Genomic DNA, 21,408 nt, shown 5'->3' on the forward strand with positions numbered 1-21,408 from the left:
CTGAAGCCTTTTACCTTTGAGGACTATGCATCCTCCAGACGGTTAGGCGTCATGGTCTAGAGAAATCCAGCAGTCAATTGTGGATTGTCGGGTGACCGAGTTTGTGAGGGTTTGAAAGTCTGCCCTGAAGACTTACCACGAGTGTTGGGCGAGGACTATGTGTCCTTAGCTCAAGGAGAATACGGTAGGGACTGTGTGTCCCGGGACTGGGTGTCCTTTGGTTTCAATACCAAACCGCTCCAAACCAGATGTACAACTATCACAGCAGTTGGAACTGGGTCATCAACAACAGTCTTCACCAAGAATCGGGTTCTAATTCCTCAACTCTTTACTTTCTCTGTATTATGTGTTGATGACTTTCACTGTGACTGTTTGAAGAATTTGTTGAAGACTTTCTCCGAATTTCCTCAACCCCAAATTCTTCACAAAACTTAATCATCATCTGTATTCTGCGTGCCTGCTTACTGTGTAATCTGTTTTCATAATCTTCACTCTGTAATACTGCTGTTGTGGACGATTGCACGACTGATCCTTAACTGTTTCCGCTGTATGTTAGTCATCAGTGAGGAATTTCCTCAAAAGGAATTTCCTCAGTGTTGAAATTCTAAAAATCTCCTATTCACCCCCCTCTAGTCGATATAACGCACTTTCAAAAACTTCTTCGGATTTGGCTTGAAACTAATGCGGAAATAAACTAAGAGGGTACTTGTCAAGCACAAATCCTAAACGCACTAGGCACAGAACATGTATCAACAACACGATCTACTAAGATGGACACAATGCAATTACTAACAAGCACAAGTAAGTTACACAAACTTACTTGAGCTATATCACACGACAAGTAGGTGAACAACACAAGATACTAGATCACACTATATCACACGATATATCAAGGGGTGCAAGTATGTACGTGTGAATATAGAGGGTATGTTTGAATGGTTAATCTTGTACAAGAAATAGCCAACATAATATAATGAGCACAACCAATATGCAATGTATGTATGCTGAAATAACACAAGTAAACCACAAGTAAGGAGTTAGGGTTAAGGATAACCAAGGTCACTGAGACGAAGATGTATCCCGATGTTCACTTCCTTGGAGGGAAGCTAGTCACCGTTAGAGAGGTAGATGCTACCACGGAGGCACACCAACGCCACGAAGGCTCACCCTATTGTCCCTTTGAGATAACACCACGAAGGCGTTTCTCAACCACTAGTGGTAAGCCTTTGAGGTGGCTTCCAAACCCTCACAAACTTTTCCGGGGGAAATCACACGGATTGATTCCTCTCCGAAGAACTCCTACCGCCTAGGAGTCTCTAACCTCCAAGAGTAACAAGATCACGGGGAATGCTCAAAACTTGCTGAAATCACAAATAGCTTGGGTTGAGAGAAGGAGAGGGAGAAGATCTATCTTTTGATTGGAACAACTCTCAAAGGGGCTCACAAATGCTCTTGGGATCTAAGATTTGGAGTGAGCAAATGTGTGTGAGGTGGAAATGTGTTCTTATGAGGATAAGGCTGTGTTGGGACACACTCTCACGAAGTGGGAGGGGGGTATTTATAGTGTGGAGAGAAAAATAGCCGTTGGGGACACTTTAAGTCACACAGGGTCCGGACGTCCGACAGTTGTCGGAAGTCCGGGCGTCCGTGAGGGACCGGACGTCCGACCGGGGTCGGACGTCCCAGACTTTTAGGCATGACTGGAACTCTTCTGAATTCATCAGCGACCTGACGTCCGACAGGGGTCGGTCGTCCGAGGCCTGTAGATACGACTGAAACTATTTTGAATTAAACAGCGACCGGACGTCCGACAGGGGTCGGTCGTCCGAGGCCTGTAGATACGACTGAACCTATGTTGAATTTATCAGCCACCGGACGTCCGGAGAGGACCGGAAATCCAAGTTATACAGCTCAACTTCTACTGGTGGTAAGTTTCGGATTTCCGACGGGTGACGGACGTCCGGCGCTCGAACGTCCGGAGGGAGCCGGAAATCCGAGTTATAGAGCATATGTTCTTCTGGTGCAGGGCTCTAGATTTCCGAAGCCAGTCGGTCGTCCGAGCCTTGACCGACCCTCGGACGTCCCGAGGGAGCCGGAAGTCCGAGTTATATGGCTCAAGTTTCTCTGGTGCATAGTTCCGGAATTCCGACGGGTGTCGGACGTCCGGCGCTCGGTCGTCCGGAGGGAGCCGGATTTCCGAGATATAGAACTCAACTTCTACTCGTGCAGGCTTCCGGATTTCCGGGACTTGGCCGGACATCCGGGCCTCGGTCGTCCGGAGGTAGCCGGAAGTTCGAGTTATATGGCTCTGATTTCTCTGGTATAGGATTCCGGATTTCCGAACTAGTCAGTCGTCCGGTCCTCGGACGTCCGGAGAAAGCCGGATGTTCGAGGCACTGGTTCTGTTTTCAGATAACAACAAAACAGTGGAGATGTGGTCTGAGCAGAAAGTGATGATGTAGTTTGAGCAAGTTCATCGCAAAACCTGTGATCCCCTCTTAATAGTGCGGGATCCCTAAGGACTCAAGAATCATAAAAGAGTACTGATGATCCATACTTGAGTGTATACTTGTATTCGCTGATCATCACTCCGCACAACTAACGTCAAAGGAACTGATACCTTTGAGTTAGCCCTTTCACCTGAGCTTGATGTTGTTGTTCCTTCTTGGCTCAAGTTGAAAGCAAGACATGATGAAGTCTTCAAGTAGCTTTCCCATACACAATGCGGAAAGCCTAGCTTATGTATTTATCTTCATTTGTCCACCATGTGTGAACATCCACAAGAATCAGGCATGTAGTGCTCAAGAATGCTTATCTTGATCTTGTCCTATCCACCATGTGAAAATCCACAAGAATCAAGCATGTAGTGCTCAGGAATGCTTATCTTGATCTTGTCCTTGTTAGCACATGATCATTGACAATAGTTTCAATGATATATTCGTGCTGATCCACTTGAACTTGCACACCACAATCTTGATGACGATCACCACTTGACGTCATCCTTCATGGGTTGTATGAGATCTTCCTTTTGACGCAAGCCCAATGGAAACACACCTAACCCCCACATAGGAGTCTCACAAAGACCATGGGTTAGTACACAAACACGTAATGGACAACGCTTACCATACCATGGGATCACTTATCCCTCTCGGTACATCTTATACACTTTGTGTGTTGATCATCTTGATTTACTCTTTGTCTGAGATCTTGATCAACCTAGTGTTTCTATGACCATTCTTTGGATAATAACTTGAATAACATCTTGGTCAACATATAAACTCCTTGAACCCAACAGATGGACTTCAAGAAGTGCCTATGGACAAATCCTATAAATATAACTTAAGGCAACCATTAGTCCATAGGAATTGTCATCAATTACCAAAACCACATATGGAGATATATGCTCTAACACCCGCCCCCTCCGCCTCTAGAATAGTCACCACTATTGTTTGCTACAAGCCAAAGACAAGATGTGCAACAACAGCACCCCGCTCCTACATGCAAATGTTAGTGCTGCTTGAGAGGGAACAAATGCCATAATATGTGAGGCACCGAGGCGTGGCGCTCGGTGCTGCAAGTCGATGTTGCAAGAGCGACGATCTGAGGTTGTGAGCAGCAGTTATGTATGTTCTCATCACAGTTATTGTGATGGTATGGTAAGGGTAGCCAATGGTCCATTTGACGCTACAGTCTTTGAAGACAAACAAAAATCACATAGTTTGGGTCACAACGGTGTTGCCTTGGAGCATCTCCAATAGGTGTTGTATATGTAAAAATAATTAACTTATACAACACTTAGGCCCAAAAACAGTGCTCCAAGAGGTGTTGTATATGTAATTTGTTTTACAACACCAGCTCCAAGTGTTGTAAAAATTTCACCTTGGTGTTGCGAATATACAACACAAAGGCTAGGTGTTGTAAAACGGCCAGCTGCGCGCCAACCCCAACCGTCACTTCCCTCCCTTTCCTTCTCCCCACCTCCCACCGCGCGACCGCCGCCGCCATCTAGATCCGACACCGGCCGGTCGAACGACGCCCGCGCGACCGCCCCCGCGACAGATCCGGCGCCGCCGTCCACCCCGCAACCGCTTCCCCCAATTTCCGGTCGCCGCTCGTGGCCCGACGTCGCGAATCGACCGCTCCGTCGCCACCGTCTCGATTCACCGTCGCCGGTCGCTCGCCTCTCCCTCGCGCCCATCGGCTGTCACCCGCCGCCCTCTCCACCGCGCCCACGGCCTCGATTCGCCGTCGCCGAGTCGCCTCTCCGTCGCCGCCCGCCATTGCTTCGTCGTCATCGCCATGCCGCCGGGTAAGACCCCCAAGAGCAAGACGGGGTTCTTCGGCGTGAGGGAGAAGCCCTCCGGCAACTACGTGGCGGAGTTCACTAACGCCGCCCGCTCTTTTTGGCTCGGCACCTACCCCACCGTCCACGAGGCCGCGTGTGCCTACGACGCGGCGGTGTGGCGTGCCGGGAGGCCGAGGAAGGACCTCAGCTTCCCGGGGATCGAGACCAAGGCGGCTGCGGAGATGCTCGTGCCGGAGGGCATCCACATGGAGGAGATCACGGCGAAGAAGAAGATCAAGAAGAAGAGGCCCGTCGTTGTCATCACTTGCGGCGAGAGTGACGAGGTCGCGATGATGAGGTTTGCACGTGAGCATCCGAAGTACGTGCAGACCGAGCAGGAATTCTACTGAAAGCGCCATGCCGAGCAGAAGAAGAAGATCAAGGAGGAGGACGAGGCCGGACCCTCGACGGTGATCCCTATCGAGTCCTTGGAGGAGGAATGGGGTGGTTGGGGGAGGTGGTGGAGGAGGAGGAGGAGGACGACGACGACGATGATCCGAGCAACGATGAGTTCTGGGATCGGCTCGTGAGATCCGACGACGATGAGTAGATGTAGTTGTAGCAAGGATGAGTTCGAACTAGTAGTACTATTGTAGTAGATGAATCTAGTATCTCGAGTTAAACTAGTAGTACTATGTTTAATTATGTTTGGAATGAAGTAGTTCAATTTTCTATGTTTGAAGTATGCATTTAAAATAAAATAGTAGTTTAAATTTAGTTTTACAACACCATTTACAACATCTATTGAAGTTGGAGTTTTACTGCACGAATATACAACATCTGTTGGAATTGGTCGATTTTTTATGATATAAAAAGCATTTTTTTAATGTTGTAAATTATACAACACCTAATATACAACATCAAAATATACAATATCTAATGGAGGTGCTCTTAGAAGATCCGGTGCGCGGTCAGTCTCACTTTCCCTCACCTTTAGGCCTAAATCAGGGCCGAGCCTTAAGCCTGAATTATTGGACCGTGGGAATAATACTTGTCTACTTGAATGGACAGTCCAGAAAGCTCCACTTTAACATTCCGACTAGACTAGCGTATCGGACAGACCGTTCTACGAATACTCACACCTTGTCCCTCCACCTCATCAATTACTCTTCACTCCACCCCCACATATCAGCATCACAAGTTATACTATGCGAAGAAAGAATATCATCGTGTTCCCAAACATACATCATGTTACACGTAAAGCTAATGATAATCGCGTTTTCTCTGAACCTCTCCCCGCCACGCGTACACCACCACCCGCAGCACAAAGACTTTTTTTGGGTTGCTGTTTTGCTGATGGGGACGTCCACTGGGAGCTCATCATGCTGTGATACCTGAAGCAGACAGCGCCAAATCCCGTCCCATTTAGACCACTCGATTGATCACTCTGCCCCCATTAATCTCGTAGCACGGGTCCAGCCGTCCAGGTGAGTAATCTATTCACCAAAGTCCACAAGCCCACAGGCTCCGCTCCACGCACGAGCTTTCAATCCATCCGCCTCCTCCGCCGGGCGCGCCAGGCCACAGCCACACTCGCAACACGCTAGCAGTTACGCGCCCCACTTTCCCCACGTCGCAGGCCAAGCAAACACCAGCGAGAGCGAGGCAAGGCAAAGAAGCAGCCGGGCAGCCATGTCGTACTACGACCGGCGCGGGGAGTCGTCGGTGCTGGAGGCGTTCACGCTGTCGCCGCTGCCATACCCGGTGATCCTGATCCTGATGATGGTGACGCTGCTGCTGGGGGTGTCGTGGTTCTTCTCCTACGAGGACTTCATGGAGGAGGCGTCGGAGCAGTTCAGCTGGATCCTGCTGGGCGTGCCCATCGCGCTCGTCCTCCTCATCCGCTGGATCTCCTCCGTCGACACCTTCGAGGGCTACTTCGGCTTCTACCCCAGCGAGAGCCGCTGGAGGGGCTACCCGGCCGCGCCCTCCGAGGGCAGCTCCCCATGGGGCGTTGCCATGGTCGTCGTCCTCCTGCTCGTCCTCGCCAGCTTCCACTCCACCTTCCGGGACATGTGGAAGCCTTGATCCTCGATGCTCCGACTGATACCTCGTATGTACTACGTGTGTGTGTATGTATGTATGTGATTCCATCGTATCAATCCATGTAGTAGTACACAGTATGAATGATTGTTGCTTCAAGGCGGTTGCTGCACCTGCGCCATGCCTTTCCTCCTGTACATAGATGAAGAACGTTATATTCTGCTAGCTGAAAGTTATAGAGCTTGAGTGTTGCTCATCTGTACCGGTTCTTGTTCTATCTTTTACTGAATGAATCAATAGGTTTCTGTCGGAAAACTTACTCTCATCTGCGGCACCTTATAATCAATCATTCTGTCGAAATATTTGATGTCCTTCCTTCTTCATCAACGTATACATGTCTTTTTTCTTCCTTTTCTTAAACCGGGTTACGCTTGGTGGGAGCAATCATAGACAGAAGCTTCACAAAGGAAGGTACGAACGGTGGGACACAGTGGGTAGACGAAACACGATAAGGGGCATAGAAGACTAGAGAGTTCTGGGAGACGCGGGCAATCATGACACTTGTTCGTTTGGGTAGTTTCCCTCTGCGAACGTATCTCGGCCCGTAGCCACAATCTTGTCCTGTCGTCCGCCTGGTGCTGGTGGTGCTAGGAAGATTGCCGACGCCACGATGACAAACATGGGCAAAGATAAGGAGAGGTTGTTGGTCCGTCAAAGGATATCACTTGTACGTATGTGCAATTCTGCATGACGCACAGAAACCTTGTTAGACATGAGAAAGATCCCGAAAAACCTGCAGGTACCACTGGGATTGCGCAACCATGTTGTCGTGGGTATAAGCCTGACAGTAGATGTGTAGGGTACGAAGGAGATGGGCAGAGTCCTAGCTACGGCGAGGTTGTATGAGTTCAGGCCCCTCTGCGGTGGAGGTAACAACCCTACGTCTCAGTGCTCTCGGAGCTTGTTACCGAGTGTGATATGGAGTACAAAGATTTGCTAACCCTTTTACCAGTGGGGGAGGACGGCTTATATAGAGTGCGCTGTCCTTCACAACGGTTCTGATTCAAGGGTGGAGTAGTGGCGATTGAATGCATACGTTACATGTAACGTATGCTCTAAATGCTAGTAAATGCGCTCGGAAACGTACAGCAGTTTCCCTCCAGAGAGGTTACGGCGCACCGAGTGTATCCAGTGGATAGGCCCGGTGTTCTCCGAATGTTAGTCTCCGACTGGATGATTCCGGGCCTGCTACCGACTGGATGATGGGGGACCTTAATTTAGTCGGGGCGTACTTAAGGTCCTGTCCCTTGTGTGGGGTAGTCCTTGGGTAGGACGTGTAGGGCAGGCCTATGACCCTACCCTAGGACTATGACCCCATCATTAGTCCCCGAATGGATTGGAGTTGAAACGTCGAAACAGTGCTTGAGGTTCAGATCTGACTGAACTAGGTTCGGCTTGGGCATTGCTTGCCCTTATCCATTTTATCTCTCTCTCGACCAACGCTCCGAGTGGAAGTGCTTGCGAAACAGACTGTCGGGAACCGAGTGCTTCCACGCGACTGGTCAACTGACAGCGGCGGATTTTCCGGGATCTCAAATTTCGGGTTCCGCACGCTTAGCGGGGACGACGTCAACGCGCTCGAGTAGCGCCTGACTCCTCGATCCTCGCGCCTTCAACTCCTCCACTGATATCGTCGCGGCCGGTTGGGCAGATAAGATTTCGGGCCCGCTCTCCAGCGACCCAGTCGGTGCTCTATTTAACTCTGGGCGACGAGACCTTTCGGTTACGCTCGTCGAATCCTTTGCTCTTGCTTGCTCCGTCTTCCTTGCCACCTCCTGCGCCTATACGCCCTTCTCTTCCCCTCCTTCTCGAGAGCTCACCGTCGCCGCCATGACCAAAGGCCAGACCAGCAAGATGGAGGCGAGGAAGAAGAAGAAGACCAAGGCGGCGGCTGCTCAACGGCGGCAGCGGCCGTTGCCGGCAGGGTGGATCCAGGGAGACTTTCTCCCCTCCACGGTGACGGAGGGGGACCTGCTGGAGCTGGTAGAGCATGGCAAGCTCGTGCATAAGTCCTGGAGGCTGCCGGCGGACGACGAGGTCGAGCCGGCGCCACGGGAGGGGGAGCGCGTCTTGCTCCTCAGCCATGTTCACAGAGGTTTCTCTCTGCCCCTGCATCCTTTCTTCAAAGGTATCATGAATCATTTTGGTGGTCAACTCCATCACTTCCCTCCGAATGCCATCGCCCACCTTTCTGCCTTCATTGTTTTGTGCGAGTGCTTTATCGGTTGCCCCCCCATTGGGGTTTATTCAAACATATCTTCTCCGCCCGCTCTCAAACCATCAAATGTCTTAGTCAGTCGGATGACAAGACGCATCTCCTCCAGCTCTGCGGGGGTTTAGGGTTTCAAAAGAAGAGTCGGAGCAGCTACCCTGCTCTCCAGTTGAGCGAGTCGGTTAGGAACTGGCAGTCGACGTGGTTCTACTGCCAGGACATAGCCTGTCCGAACGCGTCGACTGGGCTGCCTCCATTTAGTCTAGACCGTCCTGCTCCGCCCAAGCAACTCGCCCTCTCGAAAGCCGAGAAGAACGACATCCAACCTTTGGTCGAGGCACTCGTGGATGTTGTCAGGAGGGGGGTCACCAGTATTGACCTGCTGGAAGTCTTCATCGGTCGGCGAATCCAGCCTCTGCAGGCCCGCCACCACGCTATGTGGCACTACACAGGGCCCGAGGATTCCACTCGGACCAACGTGGAGGGCATTCTCGAGGAGAAGGTGACCTCATGGGTGCTCCAAATCACGGGTCCCTGTGAGAACCCCAAAGGAGCCCGCCGAGTGACGCCTTACAGCGCGGACAACCCTTCACCGAATCAGGTGAGTAGCATTAGCTGAGTGCATTGAACTGTCTTGATTTCAGTCGTTTATTTATATCTCCGTGTGATGCTTAATGTTTCCGACTGAACCTCATGCAGGAGTGGACCAACTGGTCTTCCCCCGTCTCGAACGGGAATCCGGAGGAGGAGGAGGAAGAAGGCAGCCAGGAGGGGAGCGTGGAGAGCGCCGAATACGTCTCCGACAGCGGGGAGTCGGAGGAGGAAGACAGCGAGGAAGAGGAAGAGGATGAAGAGCCAGATTCGCCACCTCCGCGGCCAGAGCATAGGAGCAAGCGTCGGCATGAGCCTGCCGTCCCGTCAGCCCCTCCTACGTCGTCGAGTGCTCCGCCTGCTGCCCCGGCGGTACCGAGTGTTTGAGGCACCAAGAGGGCCAGGGACGCAGCAGCTGAACTTGCAGGCCAGTCCTCCAGGGCGCCCAAGCCGAGTGGGCCCAAACCTAGGAAGGCTCTGCCGCGGATGAGGATGGCCATCCCCGTCACCTCCACGTAAGTGAATCTAACTTTCGGCTCTTTCTGATGACCGAGTGAACTCCTGCTTTACAAGTCGAATGGACTTCACTCGACAGGGTTGCCACTTCTGCAACCTCGCCGGCCCGCCAAGGGGACGACCCCATGGACAAGGACGACGTCGTTTCGTCTCAACCAGGTATGTTGTGGGAGAATCGGGTATTTTATTACTGTAGACTGCGCCATCCTTTTCTTTTTCTGAGGCGTTATGTTATTTGGCTTGTCAGGGGCGATCTGCCTGGACGAGGGTGACCAGGGGAGAGCCGACCCCGTCGAGGAGCCTGTCCTGGAGACTGTCCTTGAGGCCGCTCTTCCTGCTGCCGCCCTTGCCGCCAACGCTCCCCCGACCGAAGTGCCTCCACCGACTGAAGTGCCTCCACCAACTGAACCGGTGCCGGTGGGTGAGGAACCTACTGGGGTGAACCTTGGGATGCCCCAGGAACTTCCCACGATTCCCGGTTCGTCGAATGCTGAATTCAGCATTCGGTGTGCCCCAGAGGAGCAGGTGGGGGCGGCCAAGGGGGCCATGATCCAGGCGGAGCTGATGGCCGAAGAGGCCAAGAGGGCTTATGACTCCGTTGCGGCCTTGTACCGGCGGAGCTTGGAGCTGCGCGATGACATCCGAGTAAGTAGTCTAGTAAGTACTTACTTTTCTTCTGTAACCCACTGGGTGTTGTCTGCTGTTTGCAATGGGTTCACTCCGAGTGAACCCAGTGGGTGTAGTCCCCGAGACTTCTGTCGAGTGCTTGCACCGACAATTGTCTTTATACATTTGGTCTGTAGTTTAGTTGTGTCTGTAGACAATATTTCTGAGTGCGAGTACTTACTGCAGTCGGAGCGCTCTTGCGGTAAGAGTCTCCGAGAGTAAGTTGCACGCAGGTGGAGTAGTATTAGCCCCTGAGGCGTAGGTGAAAACATGCATCTCAGTAGGGCGGGCCTGCTTGAGGTGCATGCCAGTGGGGTCACTCTTAGTGAACCCACTGGGTGTAGTCCCCGAGACCGCTGTCGACTGCTTGCGTCGGCAGGGGTCTGAAGAACTTATAGTGTGTATTGAGAAACTTGCTGATTACCCTTTGTTTCGTGGTGTAGAAAACTTGTGAAATGGGAACTGCTTATGAAGCCATGATGGCGGAGAGGAACCAGTATGCTGGTGAACTGGAAGCTGCAATGCTCGCCATGGCCGGCATGAAGGACGCGCTGGAAGTTCAAGAGAAGTTCTTGGAGGAGGCGCTGGAGGCAAACAGGGTGTTGGTGGCGGAGGTGGAGAGACTGAAGAAACAGAGGACTGAACTGCACAATCAAATGGCTGTTCGGAACAAACGATGGACAGCTCAGGAGAAGTATGTCAACGACTGGGCTGTCCAGATGATGACTCGTCTGGCAGGTAAGTCTTATGCTTTGTCGAGTGGTTGCACCGTGTGACGAACACTCGGTTTTTACTGTCTGTTTGCTTGTTTGGTGCGGATTTTTGTGGTGACGCCGAAGCTGAAGCGGCAGCTGTAGAGCGGTCCATGAAGGACAATGTGCCACTCGGCGAGGACGCCAACCGGGATCTGCTCCGGGCGCATATCCGTGTAGGCAAAGTGGGTCCTTTCGTCAGCCGACTGAGAGAAGTCATCGGCCGCATTGAGAAGGAGCTTTGGCGAGAAGACGAGTCGCGGCAGGAGATGGAGACTCTGTTGGGGCGACTGGAGGAGATTCCGGACCGAGTGCAATCCTGGAAGAAATCGGCAGCGCGTTGCGGTGCTGACGTTGCGTTGTCCTTGGTCCGAGTCCATTGCAAGGAGGTGCGGGAAGATAAGCTGAAAGCATTGAAGGTCGCCAACACGAAGAAGCTTCAATTCGAAGACTTCATGAAGACGTTCCTTGAGACTGCCATCCGCATCGCTGATGGAATCGACTTGGACACTTTTGTGGAGCCCTCTAGTTCTGACGCCGGTCCAGCTGACGCGTGATCAAACTTTGTCCTCGGTATGCCGAGTGTTTACCTGTAAGATACTGGGGCCACTTCTGTTGGCCGTCATACTTTTAGATCGGTGCGGGTAATCTTGATCCGCACTGAGTCAGCTATCGTTTTTGGACTTATGTTGTCGGAATGAATTTAGTCTTTTGTTGAAATGTTGTTTCGAGTGGAACACTTAGTGCGTACTCGGAGAAGAGTAAGACTTAGGTGATTCGTGATCACAGCTAAGTCTCCGAGTGCGACGTATAGTGCACACTCGGAGGGAGTTATTACTTAGGCGATGCAGGATCGCGGCTAAGTCGTCGAGTGCGACGTGAAGTGAACACTCGGAAGGAGTGAATACTTAGGCGATTCTTGATCACAGCTAAGTCTCCGAGTGCGACGTGAAGTGCACACTCGGAGGGAGTTATTACTTAGGCGATGCAGGATCGCGGCTAAGTCCCCGAGTTCGACGTATAGTGCACACTCGGAGGAAGTTAATACTTATGCAATTCGTGATCACAGCTAAATCCCCGAGTGCAACGTATAGTGCACACTCGGAGGAAGTTAATACTTAGGCGATTCGTGATCACAGCTAAGTCCCCGAGTGCGACGTGAAGTGCACACTCGGAGGGAGTTATTACTTAGGCGATGCAGGATCGCGGCTAAGTCCCCGAGTGCGACGTGAAGTGCAAACTCGGAGGAAGGTAGTACTTAGGTGATTCTTGATCACAGCTAAGTCCCCGAGTGCGACGTGAAGTGCACACTTGGAGGGAGTTATTACTTAGGCGATGCAGGATCGCGGCTAAGTCCCCGAGTGCGACATATAGTGTACACTCGGAGGAAGTTAATACTTAGGTGATTCTTGATCACACCTAAGTCCCCGAGTGCGACGTATAGTGCACACTCGGAGGAGGTTAGTACTTAGGCGATTCAGGATCGCAACTAAGTCCCCGAGTGCGACGTATAGTGCACACTCGGAGGAAGTTAATACTTAGGCGATTCGTGATCACAGCTAAATCCCCGAGTGCGACGTATAGTGCACACTCGGAGGAAGTTAATACTTAGGCGATTCGTGATCACAGCTAAGTCCCCGAGTGCGACGTGAAGTGCACACTCGGAGGGAGTTATTACTTAGGCGATGCAGGATCGCGGCTAAGTCCCCGAGTGCGACGTGAAGTGCACACTCGGAGGAAGGTAGTACTTAGGTGATTCTTGATCACAACTAAGTCCCCGAGTGCGACGTGAAGTGCACACTCGGAGGGAGTTATTACTTAGGCGATGCAGGATCGTGGCTAAGTCCCCGAGTGCGACATATAATGTACACTCGGAGGAAGTTAATACTTAGGTGATTCTTGATCACAGCTAAGTCCCCGAGTGCGACGTATAGTGCACACTCGGAGGAGGTTAGTACTTAGGCAATTCAGGATCGCAGCTAAGTCCCCGAGTGTGACGTATAGTGCACACTCGGCGGAAGTGAGTACTTAGGCGATGCAGGACCGCAGCTAAGTTTTCTTGTGAGAACTCTGAATCTGCGCAAAACTGAATCTGCTGAATATATTATTTCTTCAAACTTGTTCGTTACACTGCTTCAGTCGACGATCACGTATAAAAACGCTTGAGGAGATCTCCGTTCCATGGACGCGGCTCGTCTGTCTCCCTCTGAATGTTGTATAGTCTGTATGCTCCGTTGTTCAGCACCTTGGAAATGATGAAAGGCCCTTCCCAGGCCGGAGCCAACTTGTGTGGTCTTTGTTGATCCACTCGGAGCACTAAATCGCCAGCTTGGAATGTGCAACTCCTGATGTGACGTGCGTGAAAGCGTCGCAGATCTTGCTGGTAAATTGTTGAGCGAGTGAGTGCCATCTCGCGCTCCTCCTCTAGAAGATCGACTCCATCTTGCCTTGCTTGTTCCGCTTCGGCTTCGGAGAAGAGTTCGACTCGCGGGGCATTGTGCCACAGGTCACTCGGAAGGACCGCTTCTGCTCCATAGACGAGGAAGAACGGCGATCGCCCCGTTGATCGGTTTGGAGTGGTGCGGAGGCCCCAAAGTACTGAAGGTAACTCGGTGACCCATGCACGAGTAGCATGTCCTACCTCTCGCAAGAGTCGAGGCTTCAAACCTTGAAGGATAAGCCCATTCGCACGCTCAGCTTGTCCATTGGATAACGGATGTGCTACGGAAGCAAAATCCACTCGGATACCCTGACTCGCACAGAAGCCTTTGAATCTGTCCGAGTCAAAGTTTGTCCCATTGTCTGTGATTATGCTGTGAGGCACCCCGAATCTGGAAATGATGTCCCTGACAAACTTGACAGCTGTTGAGGCATCGAGTTTCTTGATGGGCTTGGCTTCTATCCATTTGGTAAACTTGTCGACTGCCACCAACAGATGTGTGTAGCCTCCTTGGCCTGTCTTGAATGGTCCGACTGTGTCTAATCCCCAAACTGCAAATGGTCACATAAGTGGGATTGTCTTTAGTGCAGATGTTGGCTTGTGGGACTTGTTGGAGTAGAACTGACAGCCTTCACATCGGTCGACCATAGCTTTGGCCATCTCGTTAGCCTGCAGCCAGAAAAATCCAGCTCTGAATGCCTTGGCGACGATTGCTCTCGAAGAAGCGTGATGGCCGCAGGTTCCCGAGTGGATATCCTCTAAGATCAACTGTCCTTCCTCTGGGGAAATGCAACGTTGGAGGACGCCTGAAACACTCTCCTTGTACAATTGACCGTCAATGACAGTGAATGCCTTCGACCTGCGAACTATTTGCCGGGCTTGGACTTCATCTTCTGGAAGTTCTTGTCTCAAGATAAATGCCATGATCGGAACAGTCTAATCGGGAACGACTACCAGAATCTCTGTGACCAGATCAACCATAGCAGGCACATCGACTTCAGTCGGATCTGTTGCGCTTTTGGGTTGTACTGGTTCTTCAGTGAAGGGATCTTCTTTGACTGAGGGAAGATGGAGGTGCTCGAGGCAGACGTCACTCGGGACTGGTCTTCGAGTGGATCCGAGTTTCGCCAACTCATCAGCTGCTTGGTTCTTCAGTCTCGGAACATGATGAAGTTCTAGGCCTTCAAACTTCTTCTCCAGCTTCCTGACTGCATTGCAGTATGTCGTCATGGTGGGGTTCCTTACGTCCCACTCTTTCATCACTTGGTTGACCACCAAGTCCGAATCGCCGTAGACCATCAGGCGACGGACGCCGAGTGAGATGGCCATGCGCAATCCGTAGAGAAGAGCTTCATACTCTGCCTCGTTGTTAGAGGAATCAAAGTGTATCTGAAGCACGTACTTGAGCTTGTCATCTTTTGGAGATATGATCACAACACCAGCGCCGGATCCATTCAACATCTTAGACCCATCGAAGAACATTGTCCAATGAGCCGAGTAGATGTGAGTCGGTTGCTGTTGTTCTACCCATTCTGCTAGAAAGTCAGCCAGGGCTTGAGACTTAATAGCTTTCTTGGCCTCGAACTTGATGTCACAGTACAGCATCTCCATTGCCCACTTCGCCACTCGGCCTGACGCGTCTCGATTGTGGAGAATTTCTGACAAAGGAGCATCAGAAACGACAGATACCGAGTGGTCTTGGAAATAATGGGCCACCTTCTTCGCAGTCATATAGATCCCATAGATGAGCTTTTGATAATGGGGATACCTCTCCTTGGAAGGGGTCAGGACTTCGGAGACGTAGTACACTGGCCGCTAAACTTTGTATGCTTTGCCTTCTTCTTCTCGTTCGACTGTAAGAACAGTACTGGCGACTTGATTTGTAGCCGCGATATATAGAAGAAGGGGCTCTTTACTGAGCGGAGCAGTAAGAACCGGCTGGGTGGAAAGTAGGACTTTGAGGTCGTTGAATGCGACTTGAGCTTCGTCTGTCCACTCGAAGGTATCTCACTTCTTCATGAGTCGGTACAGAGGGAGCGCTTTTTCGCCGAGTCGACTGATGAACCTGCTCAAAGCTGCTAGGCAACCTGTGAGCCGTTGAACATCGTGTATTCTGACCGGCCTATCCATTCGGACGATGGTCCCGATCTTTTCGGGGTTAACATCGATCCCTCGTTCGGAAACGAAGAAACCGAGTAACTTTCCGCTGGGAACACCGAATGAACATTTGGCTGGATTTAGCTTGATATCGTACCTACGAAGGTTGGCGAATGTTTCTGCCAAGTCAGTCAGTAGGTCGTAACCTTTGCGTGACTTGACTACAATATCATCCATGTATGCCTCCACATTGCGACCGATCTGGTCGAGGAGACATTTTTGGATCATGCGCATAAAGGTAGCTCCTGCATTCTTCAGACCGAAAGGCATAGTGATATAGCAGAAGCACCCAAACGGGGTGATGAAGGCTGTTTTCAACTCATCGGGACCATACAGATGGATCTGGTGATAACCCGAGTAGGCATCAAGGAATGACAAACGCTCGCATCCCGCAGTCGAATCGACAATTTGATCTATGCGGGGGAGCGAGAAATGGTCTTTCGGGCAGACCTTATTGAGGTGCTTGAAATCAATGCACATTCGGAGTGATTTGTCCTTCTTGGGCACCATGACGACATTGGCGAGCCACTCGGAGTGGTGAACCTCGCGAATGAAGTTGGCAGCCAGCAGCTTGGCCACCTCTTCTCCGATTGCCTTCCTCTTGTGCGCGACGGACCGACGCAGGCGCCCTCGGACGGGCCGAGCGACGGGATCCACATGCAGTCGGTGCTCAGCCAACTCCCTGGGAACACCCGGCATGTCAGTAGGCTTCCATGCGAAGATGTCCCAGTTCTCACGGAGGAATTGGGTGAGCTCGGCTTCCTATTTAGGATCGAGGGTGGTGGAGATGTTCGTCGGGGCAGCAAACTCGTCCGTCGGGTGAATGCTGACTTTCTTCGTCTCTCCCGCCGATTGGAACGCGGACTCAGAAGCTGGTTTCTTCGAGCGCATCAGGTCGGCAGGGTCGACTGTCTTCTTGTACTCTTCGAGCTCAAGTACAGCCATTTGCTGGTCGGCGATCCTTGATCCCTCTTGTAGACACTCCTTAGCTCGCTGACGGTTGCCGGTGATGGTGATAACGCCTTTTGGACCTGGCATCTTCAACTCCAAGTACACATAGCACGGGCGTGCCATGAAACTCACGTACGCCGGGCGGCCCAGAATTACATGGTAAGCGCTCTGGAAATCCACCACCTCGAATGTGAGCTTCTCCTTGCGAAAGTTTTTGTCAGAGCCGAAAGTGACGTCCAGCGCGATCTGGCCGAGTGACTTGGCCATCCGCCCGGGGACGACTCCGTGGAACTGCATATTGCTCTCACTGAGTCTGGACATCGGAATGCCCATTCCCTTGAGGGTGTCAGCGTACATGATGTTCAGTCCGCTACCGCCGTCCATGAGGACTTTGCGCAGTCGGACTCCTTCCACTACCGGGTCAACGACCAGAGCCTGTGTTCCTGGAGTGGGGACATGCGTTGGATGATCCGACTGATCAAAGGTGATCGCAGTGTGAGACCATCTAAGGAACTTGGGAGCAGTCGGAACGGCCATGTTGACCTCTCTGTTCACTAGCTTCAGTCGGCTCTTGCTTTCGACATCAGCAAAAATCATGAGGGTTGCATGGACTTGGGGGAACGGATCCTCCTTATCCTCCTCATCTTGTTCAGGATTCTTCTCACTCGGTTGTCCTTCGCTGAACCCCTGGATCAGGAGACGACACTGCCGAGTGGTATGCTTCGCGTATATGGGATTGCCTTCTTCGTCCATCTTCGTGTGTATGGGACAAGGCTGATCCAGGATGGGATTGTTGAACGGCTTCTTCTTGGGGGCAGACTGCGCTTTCCCTTTGCCCTTGAACTTGGCGCTGGTTACAGCTGCAGCTTCTGCTTGCGGTGTGGGTGGAACCTTCTGTTTCTGCTTCCGAGTGTTACCTCCATCGGTATCGCCGACTGTCTTGTGTTTGCCGCTCCGGATGCGGTCTTCTTCCTCGCCATTTGCATAAAGCGCAGCTATCTCCATCATCTTGCTCATGGAGATGTCGCCTGTCCGGCCGAACTTTAGGTACAACTCTCTATACCGTACGCCTGCCTTGAATGCGCAGACTGCTTGATGCTCGGTGACGCTCTCCACCGTGTGATAAAGAGTCGTCCATCGCTGGATGAAGTCGCGCAAGGGCTCATTCGGCTTCTGGACACAATGCTGAAGTTCCACAAGGCCTGCAGGGCGTTTGCACGTCCCTTCGAAGGTCCTGATGAACACTCGGGCAAGATCTGCCCAACTGTAAATGCTTGAGGGGGCTAACTGGTTCAGCCAAGCTCGCGCCGAGCCGTCGAGCATCACAGGGAGGTGCTTCATAGTGACATAGTCGTCCCCTCCTCTGATCTGGACTGCCACTCAGTAATCGTCTAGCCATGTTTCAGGCTTTGATTCCCCCGTAAATTTACCGATTCCCGCTGCCAATCGGAAGTTGGACGGGATGTCAGCCGAGCGGATGGCTCGACTAAAACACTCGGGGCCGGACACGATGGTCCTGCTGCCACTTGGACGATCCAGATCGTGGCCATCGCGGTGGGCTCGACCCCTGTCGACTCTTCGCTGGGCGATTCGCCCTCTTGCGTCGGGTCTTGGGTCGTAAGTGTCGCCGACTGAACGCCGATCATCATGATGTCGGGACCCATAGGACCCACCCCACGGAGGGGTGCGCGAACGGCGACGATCTTCGCGGACCATGGAACGTCTGCCTCCCGTGTGGTGCTGATAGGAGCCGGGGCTGTGAACCGACCGATGTGTGTTTGCATGGGCGGAACTATTGTGGATCCGATTGTGCGACTGGGAGACTGCCGAATTCTGCTGCTGCGCCATGTGCAACAGAGCACGGATCTGCTCGATTCCTCTTCCTGCCTCTGAATCAGTCGGCTGGAGGGAATCGGTGATCTTGGCTGCCGCAGCCAAGTTGAGGAGAGGTGTGCGGAACAACTCTACGTTGCTCTGCCGGGTGTGCCGACTGGCAGAACGGCGAGGCGGACGGCGTGCACCGGATGCTTCACCGGCTTCGCGCTCGTTTCGGCCAGCCTGATGGGGATCTTCATGGGTGTTGGCCATGCGAACTTCTGCTGCAGGCCCGAGGTCCATGTACTCGGAAGGGAGCTCAGTCGGAACCGAGCCCGAGCACTGGGGACGCGGGGCAACCACAACAGACTCCAGAACCGCCACTTGAGAGGACGCGAACTGACACGCTCGGGCATGTTGCACCCAACGTTGTAGACGCGGACTGCGAGATCGTTTGCTGCGGCGCGTGACGAAGGTGCAAGCCAGCAGTGGAGCCGATTGTTGGAGAAGAAGAACGCCGCGAGCGCCGACACGGAAGTGTGTGGCCCCGCGACGGGGAAGCGCCTCGACGTCGAGAGGTGCCTCCCGAAGCCACGCCGAATCGTCGACAACGAAGGAGAGAGCGCCGAAAAGGATCTGGTGACCCATGCTCGAACCTCCACCGGACGACATGACGAAAGGAAGTAGTCGCAAACTCGCCGGAAGTCGCTTAGACGCCTGCCCCACGGTGGGCGCCAACTGTCGTGGGTATAAGCCTGACAGTAGATGTATAGGGTACGAAGGAGATGGGCAGAGTCCTAGCTACGGCGAGGTTGTATGAGTTCAGACCCCTCTGCGATGGAGGTAACAGCCCTACGTCTCAGTGCTCTCGGAGCTTGTTACCGAGTGTGATATGGAGTACAAAGATTTGCTAACCCTTTTACCAGTGGGGGAGGGCGGCTTATATAGAGTGCGCTGTCCTCCACAACGGTTCTGATTCAAGGGTGGAGTAGTGGCGATTGAATGCATACGTTACAGGTAACGTATGCTCTAAATGCTAGTAAATGCGCCCGGAAACGTACAACAGTTTTCCTTCAGAGAGGTTACGGCGCACCGAGTGTATCCAGTCGGTAGGCCCGATGTTCTCCGAATGTTAATCTCCGACTGGATGATTCCGAGCCTGCTACCGACTGGATGATGGGGGACCTTGATTTAGTCAGGGCTTACTTAAGGTCATGTTCCTTGTGTGGGGTAGTCCTTGGGTAGGACGTGTAGGGCAGGCCTATGACCCTACCCTAGAACTATGACCCTATTACATGTTGTTTCCGAGCCTGTGTTCGGGTCTCTATGTTCACAGCGGGAGTCCCGGACCCGAATTTCAAGCGTCAAACCTTTCAGAAATCTCGCTTTGAGATTGCCTAATTTTCTATCATCTTGGAACGGCTCTGCGTCAGTGCGCACGGATCATTAATTAAGGCGGTCTTTTGGGGGTGGGGAAGAAAAATTACTCGATCGCTGCCGGTGCGGTTGTTGCTCCGATGACAGTGTCGGCCACAAAGATCGCAAGAAATTAAAGTGAGCGAATCTCTAGTCCCGGAAGTGCATTTTCTTTGGGATGGACACGATGGATTCGGCTTTGCTGGATGCTTAGTTCTCGTTGCTTCCTGAAGCCGGGGACTGTGATGCGAGTCTTGTTCAAAGTATTTTAATTCCTTGCTTGCGACTTTCCGCTGAGAATAAATTGCACCGACGGTCTTGTTGTCCGTCGTCGTGTATGTGCACATCGGTCACGCAAGTTGGAATTGTGGTGTGCAGTGCAGGTTAAATTGTGCCTATGCCAGACCTGACATCTAGATGGTTGAATTCGCCATCGGTGTCTCCACCGACCGGTTACACGAGAATGGATATCTGTAAGTTGCATGAACAACCTAAACCATAATATAGCGCATAATTAGTGGTGGTGGATCAAATGCTCATCTTCTCTCTTTAACGTAAGCATTTGTTCCGTGTGTTCACCAATGTACATGTAAATACTTATCTTTGATCTATTTTTTTAGGCAGTACTGGGTACCGACGCGCCAGCCAGAACAGTCGCGTCGATCGCAGCGCAGCCGTCAGATTAAGGATCCTTTAACCATCAGATCTCCTCTCTCGTCCTCAACCTCGACCCACGAACGCGGGCGCCTCGCCGACCATCCTTGTCCAACGCGCAGCGGCGCTCCCCATTGTCGGTGCACTAAAGACTAGGGTCTTCAGTACCCCGGACTAGTGCGCGGACGCCAGCAACCCCTCTGCAGCGGCAAGGCGCGTCGCTGGAGCTTAGGACGGAAGCAAGACTCAGAAGCCACCAAGAACAGATTGCAAGCCCCCGGCAGGCACTCGCTTGCTGGGAAGGAAGAAGAGACCCCGGCAGGAGCTCCCTGCCGGGGAGATAGACAATGCCACGGCGAGACCCTCCCGCCAAGGAAGAAGGACTGAGCCCCGACAAGCCATCCTTGCTGGGAAGATTGACAAGGCCTCGGCAGGCCATCGCCTCCCTGCCGAGAGGAACAAGAAGAGCCCCGGCAAGGTAACCCTGCCGGGAAGGAAGAGAAGGCCCGAGAAGAGGCGCGGGCCCAGGGTGCCTTCACGACCTGTGAATGCCTCCACTGACGAACACGCCACCGCCGATGCATGGACCACGTGTCCGCCCGCACGCTAGTGCAACACCCCGAAGTTGCCACGTGTGGATACGTGTCCACCCCCCCCCCCCCCTGACGAGGTCAGGGAAGTCTGCCGAAGCATTTAATGCACCGCAGTAACACTATAACTATCGGTCGGCCCACTTTTCTGGCTAAAAAAATCTGACGGTCCGAACCTGGGTTTTACGCACCACGCGGCCCGAACCTAGGTAAAAAAGACCTTGCCGGGCCCTGACTGTTGGTTCTGCTCTTCCCGCGAC

At 52.5% G+C, this 21,408-nt stretch overlaps 1 protein-coding gene across 1 annotated transcript; it reads left to right on the forward strand.

Annotated features, from left to right (window-relative positions):
* The first annotated feature begins 5,710 nt into the window (after positions 1-5,710).
* LOC123446699 lies at positions 5,711-6,643 on the forward strand. Its single transcript, XM_045123256.1, has one exon. It carries the CDS (start codon positions 5,978-5,980, stop codon positions 6,371-6,373), a length of 396 nt encoding a protein of 131 aa, XP_044979191.1. The 5' UTR covers positions 5,711-5,977; the 3' UTR covers positions 6,374-6,643.
* The last annotated feature ends 14,765 nt before the right edge of the window (positions 6,644-21,408 follow it).

This window comes from Hordeum vulgare, chromosome 4H (assembly GCF_904849725.1).
Source record: "Hordeum vulgare subsp. vulgare chromosome 4H, MorexV3_pseudomolecules_assembly, whole genome shotgun sequence".
Classification (NCBI taxonomy): Eukaryota; Viridiplantae; Streptophyta; class Magnoliopsida; order Poales; family Poaceae; genus Hordeum; species Hordeum vulgare.

Bases quoted from the DNA above. Each gene is read 5' to 3' on its own strand.
- LOC123446699 (XM_045123256.1), top strand. From the start codon at position 5,978: ATGTCGTACTACGACCGGCGCGGGGAGTCGTCGGTGCTGGAGGCGTTC.